Below are 12,328 nucleotides of genomic sequence, written 5' to 3'. Positions count from 1 at the left end.
AATGGTATACTTGTAACGCCGTGTGATGGGAGTTTGCTGCTCTCTTTGAGTAAATTTCTACAATGTCCCCGTAAATGCTCCTAATGTTGATAACGTTACCAAGGGCGAGAAAATTCGGAAAGGCTCATTAAAACGAAAGATGGTCATGCATTTTATACAACGTGTGTATGCCGCATGCAGAAAGTGGCGAAAACTATCCCGACGGGGGGGACGATGCATTGGAAAAACGGCCAGGAATTTGTGCATCGAGTTAATAGCCCGATTAGCGGTGCAAACGCGCGTCTACTGGAACAAGCGGATGGAATGTCGAGCACGACGCCGGAGCCCAACATCATCGAAGGTTCTACGCTTCACGCAGAGTCCTCAGTACGCATGCTTACTTTCAGAACAACTTTATTTCGTCTCGTAAATCATATTTCCCACGTATAAGGGGTACTCGTGTCTCGCTGCTGATCCTCCTCCGCCGCAGCCGTCTCCGCCCGCCTACGCAGTCGCGGCTGTTCCATCTCGCCTCTCTGTGTTTCTCGCTCGGTACTAATGAGAGCAATATACAATTTTCTTCTACCTATTTTTCCGCCAAGAGTCTCAGCGTTGATGGTGGATTTTTAATTCGAAGCTATATTTTCAAAGAAAATAATAATTCGAGGGAAAAATTGGATTTTGCTCGTCCGTCCCATTGATTGTAACAACTCGTGACAACTCTCGTACTATCGAAAGAAAGAGAGAGAGAGAGAAAAATGTCTGGATTCTCCTCCACGTATATTTTCAGATCTGGGTATTGGAATTCTAAAACACTGGTGACTGTGGGGTACTTGAATATATCATTTGTTTCCTCCATCTACAGCTACATTTCAATGAATCAATGAAATTCTTCGATGGGTAAACCTCGGTATTGTCCTGCTCTCTGACCTTACTGTCTTTCTGTCACTTTCCTGCTCGGTCGTCCGAATTAACAAATTTGTTGCGTAGATAGTTATCCAGGGGTATATTGTGTCTTACCTGAATCGTACGTCATATCTATCCGTTATTAATGGTGATTAGGAGGGGAATGAATGGCTGACAAAAAGGATAATAAATTCACTTGTACTTTGACAGACCGTGCCACCGCTGGATTTCTCCTTCAACAAGGATTACGAGGAAGATTTCAAATTCTACGATCCGGCGCTCCTGGAAGCAGTGAGAAAGGACAACGAGGACGTTCACAGTTTCTTTCGTCTGTTGGCTCTCTGTCATACGGTAATGCCCGAAGAGAAACATGGGAGACTCGAGTATCAGGCACAATCGCCCGACGAAGCGGCCCTCGTCTCAGCAGCGAGAAACTTTGGCTTCGTATTTCGTGAACGCTCGCCAAACAGCATAACGATCGACGTTGCCGAAAATCGTGAGGTTTACGAATTGTTGTGTATCCTCGATTTCAATAACGTGAGAAAACGAATGTCCGTAATATTGCGTAGAAATGGGCATTTGCGACTCTATTGCAAAGGCGCTGATAACGTTATTTACGAGAGACTGAAGAGCGACAGCGAGGATATTAAGAACAAGACGCTCGAGCATCTTAATAAATTTGCGGGAGAAGGACTCCGGACCCTTTGTCTTTCCGTACGCGATCTCGATGAGAGCTTTTTTAATGACTGGAAACAAAGGCATCAGGAAGCCGCAGTTAGCACAGAGGATCGCGACGACAAACTCGACGCGATATACGAGGAAATCGAAAAAGACATGACGCTTCTCGGTGCGACTGCTATAGAGGATAAATTGCAGGACGGTGTGCCTCAGTCCATTGCTAATTTGGGTCTCGCTGGTATCAAACTTTGGGTTCTTACCGGTGACAAACAGGGTATGTGCAAACTTCTTTGAAAGGCTTCTTTGAATAAGAGGCGGTGAAATCGAAGCAAAGTTGAACTATTTTTTTTCTCCGACTCGAATCCTATTTTAACAAATCAATATTAACCTATCAGCCACGATCTCATTCAAGCGCCGCTTGTTCAAAGTGATTCCATGTTTCAATGTAAAGGGATTTTTTTTAACAAACAAAAAAAATTCATTCCAATTTTAAGGGACACGGTAGTCTTTTGTTTTATTAATTGGAAAGTATAATATTGTGGCAAAAATTCATGACCTTTTTCCACTCGCTATCGGAAGATTTTTCTTGAAATATTGGAAACTACCGACCCCGATGAGCATTCGTTTTCGAACGGAGAATTTTGGTCGATGGTGAAACATTTTCTTGCACTCCCTCTCCAACCAAGTCTGTATGGCTATCTAACCTTTTTTCCTTTCCCGATCAATACGTACTCCACTAAATACAATTTTCATTTGACGAAACAGAAACGGCTATAAACATTGGCTACTCTTGCCAACTGCTCACCGATGATCTCACGGATGTATTTATCGTCGACGCGACGACTTACGATGGTGTAGAGACCCAGTTGACACGGTTTCTCGAAACAATAAAGACGGCCTCGAATCATCAAAACAGGCCGGCTCTCTCCATCGTCACATTCAGGTGGGACAAGGAAAGGTCAGGCAAACGAAAGAGACGGAGTACAAATCAAATTCATAATCCAGCATTTTATTCTTTTTTGCATTCCTTATTATGACTGATTAACGCCACCACCGCATAAATATTTATCAAACTCGATTCTTCTTCATGTTCTTATTCATATATATTTTTTTTCAATTATTATTTGTATTTATGATTTTTTATTTCATTTCGATTACTCCAATTAACATGATCCATTGAATGTCGCACCGTCGTATCCCGTATTATGCATTCGTTCACTGTCTCGTTAGTTGAAGAAAATTCAATGAAAATTAAAAGAAGAACCACAAATCTATTCGCATATTCTGTCCACTATTTCACGGTTGCTTGGAAAGACGCTTGTCGACATCTTCCTAGTGTAGCCTTGCCCACTCACACTCGTTATATAGTTTATGTACAATGACTCTTTGGAACTTTTACTTATTCTTCCGTTACGAGTCACGAGTCTGTGCTATACATTTGTAATGAAACATTCAATTCAACGCATGCGAGTTTGACCCTTACAACAACTCATTGTTGACCGATATGGGCGGCGGTTGTTTACTTTTGAAATGGCATTCGATCTGAAGTTTGTTTCCACGTGTGTCGCTTCAACTTACGCGCGGTTGACAAAACGCAAAAGAATAAGTTCCTGTATTTACGTCGTTTAATAATTATTAATTAATTAATTACTGGTTCATTAAATATAGCAAGAAGCACAAATGATAATCGACGAATTCCTTTCTCAAATAACGAGCCGCTCCCGTGCTCGGTTCCAATGAGCTTTTTTTTTCATAAGAATCAATTTGAAAAATAAATTTATCACTCATGCATCGTTGTTTTATCGACCCAAGTAGACTATTTTCTGTACCCTCACTTGAACCCCTTTTTCTCCTATGTCGCATAAGTACAAGACACGTCTCGATACGTTGTTTCAATGGAATGATGTGAATTACTTTTTGTTTGGGTTTGTTTAGTTTTCTTTTATTTCCGTTTCACTGTTTATCTTTTCCCCATATATTACGAATCGTCAAATTAAACATTGCGGAATGATTTTTTTCTTTCCTGATTCTCCAACCTCACCTCCCGGAGTCAACGAGTATGCAATGAGACATACCGCGATGCTTGATACTCACTCCTTCTCTTTCTGACTGCTTAATATTAATCCTAATCTCATTATATAGTCTCGATTATACATATAATATTTATGGCGTTAGGTCGCTTCTGTCACTTTATATATTTATTATATATATTTATCCCAATATGTATTATGAAAAAAGAGCGCGCGCGCTGTCTCGATATTCGATGTGCTTGTAAGCGTGTGGAAGCTCCTCGCTTCTTTCTTCCTTCCCGATATATTCTGTCACTTTCTCTCTCTCTCTCTCTCTCTCTCTCTCATTGAGTCCTCATATTGTTCGAGATATTTAACGGAATACAAGCGATGAGAGAAGAAGACGCGCGCTCGCAGATCGAACGTATGAAATTTGAAAAATATTTTATCCTAAAATGTTTGCTCCCATCGTTGGCTTTTGAACAGCAGCGATACAGACTACAACCACAGGGATGAGCCTGAAGAACACGAACCAGAATTGCCGACCGGATTTGCCGTCGTTATCAACGGACATTCTCTCGTCCACGCGCTCCATCCACAGCTTGAATTGCTCTTTCTCGAAGTCTCCAGCCAATGTGAGTTCGCTCACTCGAATATAACTCGAAAATTATATAGAATATAGGGAAAAGATCGTCAAATAATTTGAGTTGCACGTTGTTTTGTTGCTTTGCAGGCAAATCAGTAATATGCTGCCGCGTAACGCCGCTTCAAAAGGCAATGGTCGTCGAATTGATTAAAAAGAACAAAGAAGCAGTAACACTAGCTATCGGGGATGGTGCGAACGACGTCTCGATGATAAAAGCGGCCCACATCGGCGTCGGGATCAGCGGTCAAGAGGGCCTCCAAGCTGTCTTGGCTTCGGACTATTCGATAGGACAATTTAGATTTTTAGAGAGACTGCTGCTCGTCCACGGCCGATGGTCGTATTATAGAATGTGTAAATTTCTTAGGTACTTTTTTTACAAGAACTTTGCCTTCACCCTGTGTCACATCTGGTTTGCCTTCTTTTGTGGATTCAGCGCACAGGCAAGTTTACCAACGCGAATAATTACAACAGTGCAATAGCCGAATCACTTGAATAGAAATGAAAATTTCATATGATGATTCAAAGGCGAATACGATCTGCAAATGGAATCTCCTTCGTTCGAGCAATCATTTTGCTCCGAAGTTGAGGATCCCGGAACTGAGTACACATATATTCTGATGAAATTTTCATTTCTATTTATATACATGCTGAACCAAAGAATACTTTGTATACGATATAATACTCACGGGGAGATGAGATTAATTATTTTTCGTTTTTTTTTTCTCGTTTCCAGACCGTATTCGATCCAATGTACATTTCTGTCTATAATCTGTTTTACACGTCACTGCCAGTCTTGTCCGTCGGTATATTCGATCAGGACGTCAATGACAAAAACAGTTTATTGTATCCGAAGCTGTACACACCGGGACATAAAAATTTGCTCTTCAATAAGAAGGAATTTTGTTGGAGCGCTCTGCATGGATTTTTTGCCAGTTGTGTCCTTTTTTTGGTACCTTACGGTCAGTTCTACTCTCATTACTGTTCTAGCAACCATTTCAAACGGGGAAAATATTCTTTCCTTCAATTTTTCTCACTTACTCTCGTTTTTTTATTTATCATTTTTCAGGAACTTACAAGGACGGAGTGTCGCCCAAGGGCTATGTACTTTCCGATCACATGTTGCTGGGCAGCGTGGTAGCTACTATATTAGTCATAGTCGTTACGGTTCAAATAGCTCTGGACACATCCTATTGGACGATTGTCAATCATATTATGGTGTGGGGCTCGGTCATATGGTATTTCATTCTAGATTATTTCTACAATTTCATCATAGGCGGGAGTTACGTCGGTAGTCTTACAATGGTAACGAACACATACTCGATACTTCATTATAAAACCTAAATTTTTGTTATTTACGATTTACGATCCCATGTGGAATTGATATTTTTGAAAAACACTCAAACTATTTATTTATTATTTTTCTTATAAAGCAATTTTTCTTTTTTATGGTATTTGAGTTTTTAATCATTTTCAAATTTTCACAATATCAAATGGAATTAGAAAAAAACTCGTTATAATTTTTTCTTCATAATTTTAAATTAAATGAACAAAATAAAGCGACAGTGGGGGAGAGGTGAGAGAATGGGAAGAGGTTTAAACGAGTGTAATTTGTTTCACAGGCAATGTCCGAAGCGACTTTCTGGTTCACAACGGTAATAACGTGTATAATACTTGTGATACCAGTCCTCTCGTGGAGATTCTTCTTCATAGACGTAAGGCCAACGTTGTCAGACAGAGTTCGTCTCAAGCAGAGACTCGCGCAATTGCGTTCTCGACAGAGTCAGGATATACTGCGTACACCTTCGACAAGGCGTACCCGAAGATCCCTACGTTCAGGTTACGCGTTTGCCCATCAAGAAGGTTTCGGAAGGCTCATAACTTCTGGAAAAATAATGCGGAAATTGCCGAACGGCTCGGACTTCAAGTTCGCGATGCCATTCACGAACAACGTCTCGAAGCAAGTGAATGTCGCGACAACTTCGCCCAAGGACAGTGCCTCGCGCAACTCTCACAGCTTGGACACTATTAATCTGTGAGATTCCTTAATACCGCCGGGCTCAACGATAAATGAAAATCGAAAAAAAACGCGCCAGTTTCACGGAGCTCGAAAGTGTGAAAAACTGAAACAACAATCCTCGTGGTGCGTTGATGCATTGATGTTTCCGTTACCGTCTATTGGCTACTTTTTACGTTCGAACAATCCCGCGCGTCTTTCTTCACCTGAACCGTTTTTGTTTTTTTGTCAAGTTCGTCTTGACATTTTGAAATTATACCGTTCTTTTTTTTTCTTTTTTTTTTTTTTTATCGTTTTTCGACAGACCTGTCAATCGATGGTCCAGAGTCAGACACGCGTGTAGGAGACTTTCTCCATACGAGATTCAACAATATATACGTAACGTATATGTGACACATTTAACTAGCACGGTGTGGAAAAACACGTCACAAATATCCAGAAAACACCGGATCTTCTGTGGCCATCGATATAGAAAATACACACAAATACGCAAACACACTCACACATAAAACAAATGCGTGCGCGTGCGTTCATATATGCTCGTGCATTGTTGGATGATGGGCTTATAGTAATTACAAAATGAATCGTGATGGCATTTACTGATAGCTCATACCGAATAAGCTATTCCAAGCTGTCGCGGTAGAAAACAACAAAAAGTTATAATTTGATGTTGAACTGAGACGAGAATGACGAGCGAAAATGTTTTGCCGAGTATTAGCTATGATCTCTTAATATATTACCCAAAAATAACTTCAAATCCCCGGGTTTTACATGGTTATACGTCCTTCCACAAATGTATAGATAGTTTTTATGAGAGAAAAGAATGATGAGTGTTGGAAGTAAAAAAGCGAAAAAGTTGCCATTAATGTTCGTTCGTTCGGCAAATGAAGAATATTATTCGAATGAAAACAGTATTCAGTGATTTAATCAAAGCGGATCTTGGAGCAAAATCAACTATTGGGACGTATAATCATAGTGACGCGAAGAAAAAACACAGACAAACAGAGCCCTGGTTTAGAGCCTCCTATTCGTCTATTATAATAGAGTTATGCCAATTTACCACGAGAAATGAAATATTGTAAAAAAAAGTTGACGTGCTATGGTGATATATATGTCCCCACATATATATTGCTTGTATACTAAATTAAAACCTATTACAACCACACACGTTAAACGGTAATAGATACATTGATAATTGCCTTTATAAAACATTAACACGACAAAAAACGATTATTGATACTGTACCATAGTATTGATTGTAAATATTTTAAAGAGATATGTATGTGTATATATATGTGTATATATTAGCTTGTATATTCATGTATATATACATATACGTATATTATATATTATATTAAATGTTAAGTATACATTTTTTAAAAGAAAGTAATATATAGGTAGAACGATCTAAAGAAAATGGAAGAATAATTAAACGGGGATAAAAGAAAAATAAACCAACATAAAAATTGTAGCTATATTATATTATCGCGGATAATGTTTGCCTTGGACTGACTACTGAATATATAATAAATATTGAAGCAAATGAAAAATGAAAAGAACAAAAAAAATCACACGCAGTAGCATCAATAAGATATGTATTTCTACTTTGAATATTACGAAGAAGCAGCTTAGGGAGGAGGATAGTCTGCATCGAGGAAAGTGTGTGTTCACAATCAAATTGTAACGCGTTTGGACGAAATAACCAGGCCCTTTTTTTTCTCGTTTAACGACAGCATTTTATTTTTATTTTGCACTTTTCTCAATGTGTCTGAGAACAAATTGAAACGAAACGTAATGCGTGAGATTTTTGGTACATTCATTAGACTACCTCTTAGTTCTCTTATGATATCTCTTTTTAGTCTCGCTACTTTATGATGTATTCACTCTTGTTTTTGTTTGTGTTAACAAATTTTCTACAGTGTACACATGCACTAACATTCAAACGAAAAATATACACGCGCGAACGCTATGGATTATTCATCAAATGCGAATACGCCAGTAATACGTCGTAATACGAATGAAACAAATGTAAGCATTCAACCCTCACCTTTCTTTTGTTTATCTATTTAATTATTTTTTTAGTCCAAGGTCTTTCGAACATGGAAACTGATGCGTACGAGTAGATAAAAGAAGAATAAAGGAAAGAGGAGATCGTTAGAATGATATAGCTCATCATTTTTATCGTTCGATTAATCCCGTTTATTTGATTCGGTGGAGGGAAATACGAGGTGATAAATCGTCAGTGTGCTTGTATATGTCAGTGCGAAAATAACGAACCGGTGAAATAATGTGAAAATTATGAATTATAGATCACGAGCCTATTTCGAGTTTTCTCCTTATTTTCTCTCGTTGGTTTCCAATTACATTTCTTTTTTTTTGATTTTTTTTTTTTATCAATGACGAGAGTATGAAAAAAGAATTCTCATGCACACAACAATGTTATATATTTTTACAATGAACCGTACGTTTATACACTTTTCGTTTCGATTATAATGTTAATTGCGTGTAATATAGTTACAATTCTGATATGTGATTTAATTATTCGTGCTGTACATATAAATTGGTTGGTTCACTGACGAAGGCCGCGCTGCTGCGATTAGTAAGATAATCCCATTGGAAATTGTAATGAGAGGCGTGATTTTTTCTTTGTTAAATCTTGATCGCAAATGCATGGGCCCAGAAAGAATACAGAGAATGCTAGTTTTTGTTTTGTTTATACCTCGCCGATTATAAAATTAAGTCGAAATATATTAGTGTTACTATTTTTTCTTGCAACGTATTATTACAGACCGATACACATGCGACGAGAGTGCTACGTGCACCTTACGTTGTGAAATAAAAACAGGAAAACAGTGCGTGTCCTCTAGAAAAATTGGCCTGTCATTCAACTTACCTAATGCATGGTCAGGCCGAGAAAAGTATAGAAACAAATATTCACTTAAAAATAAAAAAAAAATAAAAAAAAAACATTCAGATCTTTCTAAATTGACTGTCGAATTTTAAATCAAGCCGATGGGTACACGCCGCGCGCCATAATAAGTCGAGTATTTTCCAGCTTTGAGATGGGACATGTTATTTTCACTGTTATGTTTGAAACGGTATCTTGAGTGGAGCGTAGATCGCTTCCTTAGGCCGTTTATCGTAGATGCTAATATCATTTGTTGGTGATTTACGGAAAGAATTCTTATTTATATTTTCTGCTACTCATCACGGAAATGTAATTGTTCGAACGCGGCTCAGCTCGCAAGAGAAACTCAGGTTGACACACACACACACACACACACACACACACACATCACGGTCACACCACACCACTCGTTGCGCTCGAAATTTTGGAGTACTCACATTAATCCGATCAATTATGTCGATTCGTCACGATCAAATATTTTTACCTATGCGGTCATACGACAATTAAAATTGTGGAACGAAAATCAATATTGTTACGTAAAAAAAAACAAACAAACAAATACAAACGAATATGTTCCTCATGCAAATGCACAGAAGGATGAGAATAATAAAGTATTAATTAAAATTCTTACATTAACGCATATTTCTATTGTGTATCGTATCACATGTTCATTTTCAAAACTTTTCAGAGCCAGTCGTTCGTTTGGAAATTTTGGACAAAAAACACTTGTTATTATTACGTTATTATGAATATTAGATTTATATTTTCGTTCGATACACAACTGATATAATTTTCTCGTTCAGTTTTCAATTAACATGTATCCTTTTCTGTGCTCGATGCACACATAGAGTCGAAGAAAGTGTTCGTGAAATATTCATGAGCAAAGAGATATGCATGTTCTAAAGTAACACGCGGCTGTCGATGGAAAACGAAAGAAGAGAGAGAGCTCGAACAACGGATTTCAATAGCGAACGATAATTTACTATAAAAAATATGAATTATCGATGTCATTTTAGCATTACGAATATAACGTGCTTTCATTTAAAATTGCAATCTTTTGGCCAAGGATCCACCGTCGAGGGACTCGAGCAACTTCCTTTTCAGACTGGGCTTTTCTTCAGGTTGACGTTTCATGACGGTGTTTGGCAATGGTAGCTTTGGTCCTGGTGTAGGCGGTGGTTTGTTGGCAAAGTAAGGCATTTGAAGGGCTTGATCGCAAGTGCATCTTTCAGTTGGATTTACATTCAAGAGGCTTGCTATTAAATCGAGAAGATCGTCACCCGCAGCAGTGAATATGTGCTTTAGGGGAGTTCCTGGGAACGGTTTAAATTGGATGAAGTCTGGCAATTCTGTCATTCCTGGCCAACTTTCTTCGGTTGGAGTTCCCAATGTCTGTTGGATGAAACAAAATTAAAATTATATGGAAGGAATATAGATGGAAAAAAAAAACAAAAACGTAATATAATGATTAGGTGCATACTTGAAAAATTCTTGTGAGCTGGTCAAGATCAGATTCTCCAGGTAAAAATGGTACTCGCAGAAGAAGTTCTGCTAGAATACAACCAACAGCCCACATGTCAATCGCTGTGGCATAGAGCCTTGCCCCGTAAAGCAATTCCGGTGGTCTGTACCATCTAGTCACAACTTGATGCGTGTTGATTCTGTTTGGAGAGCCAAAAAATTTTGCCAAACCAAAATCTCCTATCTTGAGCACTCCTTGACTATTGACTAGTAAATTATTTGGTTTTAAGTCTCTATGGAGTATCCAATTAAAGTGTAGATAATCCAGACCCCTGAGAGTTTGTATCATGTATGACTTAATATTCGCTGTTGTCAATACTATATTTATGTCCTTAATTATCACCTCCAAATCTGTGTCCATGAAATCAAAGACCAATGATACGTTCGATTTGTGACCAAACACATCTGCAATAATGCATCAAAGTTATAAATATGTTCGAGTCATCAATGATCAACGAGTAAACAAGATCTTTTTTGAAAAAGAGAAATGTAATCTGAATTTTAGATCCGTGCTAGCCAGTTGTTCAGATGTAAATACAATAGAATGGTAAGGAAGCCTGATCTGCCTAGCATAACATGTTCCTTGCCTGCAAAAATAGAGTTCAATAGTATACCACTTTCTTAATTTTTTGATAATGACGAAAATGGCGTACAATAAATTTGCATTTAGTGAATATTCAATGACAAAAACTCTTCAAAATGAAACAAAAGTTGGAAACAATGCAAAAAAGATTTTAATTAAAAAAACTGCAATGATCCTCTTGTTTGGGTCTCGGGTGAATTGTTTGTTAACTAAGCACTTTACCTAACAAGCCTATGATATTATCATGTTTCAGTTCCTGCAACAATTTGATCTCTCGTAGCGCTGTCCTATTTATTCCATCCTTGGCTTCTGCTCGACTTCCAACTTTGATCTAAGAAATTGAAAATAATTATTGAACAGTGACAGTAGAATTTTGTCAGTGTTTTCATCATATATGTCTTATTATGATATCGATAGTTCTATTACAAACCTTTTTCACTGCAACTATTTGATCGGTTTCCGTGTCTTTCGCTTTATAAACCGTTGCAAACTGAAATCAATCCATTCTATTAAGGTTTCTTATTTTCACACATTTTTCGAACGTTTTTTTCAACTACACAAATCCTAACCTGTCCTTCTCCCAAAAAGTCAATTTTTTCATATCTTTTTAGTTTATCGGCCATCGCAACTTGACGACGTTACAGAGGAGTATTATTCCTCGTACACAGATTACTCAACTCAACATTCCTTCACAAATTATTCGTAAAAAAACATGATTAACATGCTTTTTTGTTTTACAACAATCAACTATTCATGCGGGATGCCGACCAAATGCCAACCACAGCGCCACAGCAGCGCGTGTGTGTCGTGTGTGACAAATGTCGTCGGTAACAACACGAGCTTCAGAATCCATATATTTTGCCATATCAATCCAAAAATTGTTCAAATATATAAAGATATATGTTCCTTCAAAATAATCTTTATTCTATAACAACCTCAACAACACTTGCAACCATTCACGAATTTTTTACTTTTATGCTACCTACAAATCGTATTTATTCCTGAGATTCGATGCTGCTCATTTATAGGTTTGCTCCAAACCATCCAATAAACTGTAACAAAAATCGTAAGATTACTTTCTTGC

At 37.9% G+C, this 12,328-nt stretch overlaps 2 protein-coding genes across 13 annotated transcripts in view; one reads left to right on the top strand and one right to left on the bottom strand.

The window, feature by feature from the left end:
- ATP8B (ATPase phospholipid transporting 8B) overlaps positions 1-9,770 on the top strand; it is a 39,779-nt gene extending 30,009 nt beyond the window's left edge. For 8 of the 12 annotated variants that reach the window (XM_043422636.1, XM_043422633.1, XM_043422634.1 and 5 more), the window contains 8 exons: positions 181-366; positions 1,096-1,837; positions 2,329-2,521; positions 4,059-4,207; positions 4,306-4,658; positions 4,952-5,177; positions 5,285-5,520; positions 5,838-9,770. In XM_043422636.1, coding sequence (XP_043278571.1) covers positions 181-366; positions 1,096-1,837; positions 2,329-2,521; positions 4,059-4,207; positions 4,306-4,658; positions 4,952-5,177; positions 5,285-5,520; positions 5,838-6,254 — 2,502 coding nt within the window. In that variant the 3' untranslated portion in view covers positions 6,255-9,770. The remainder of the gene's footprint in view (positions 1-180; positions 367-1,095; positions 1,838-2,328; positions 2,522-4,058; positions 4,208-4,305; positions 4,659-4,951; positions 5,178-5,284; positions 5,521-5,837) is intronic. The other 4 variants (XM_043422628.1, XM_043422629.1, XM_043422626.1 and 1 more) reach the window with 4 other exon arrangements.
- Positions 9,771-9,875: 105 nt separating this feature from the next.
- Cdk7 (Cyclin-dependent kinase 7) lies at positions 9,876-12,036 on the bottom strand. The gene is made up of 5 exons (XM_043422659.1): positions 11,814-12,036; positions 11,675-11,734; positions 11,467-11,575; positions 10,621-11,066; positions 9,876-10,532 (listed from the first exon to the last, which is right to left on the bottom strand). Exons 1-5 carry the CDS (start codon positions 11,865-11,867, stop codon positions 10,182-10,184), a joined length of 1,020 nt encoding a protein of 339 aa, XP_043278594.1. The 5' UTR covers positions 11,868-12,036; the 3' UTR covers positions 9,876-10,181.
- Between the last annotated feature and the right edge of the window lie 292 nt (positions 12,037-12,328).

Source organism: Venturia canescens, chromosome 6, assembly GCF_019457755.1.
Source record: "Venturia canescens isolate UGA chromosome 6, ASM1945775v1, whole genome shotgun sequence".
Lineage (NCBI taxonomy): Eukaryota > Metazoa > Arthropoda > Insecta > Hymenoptera > Ichneumonidae > Venturia > Venturia canescens.
Note: the sequence above shows the minus strand (reverse complement) of the source record. Positions and strands in the feature narration are given on the sequence as shown.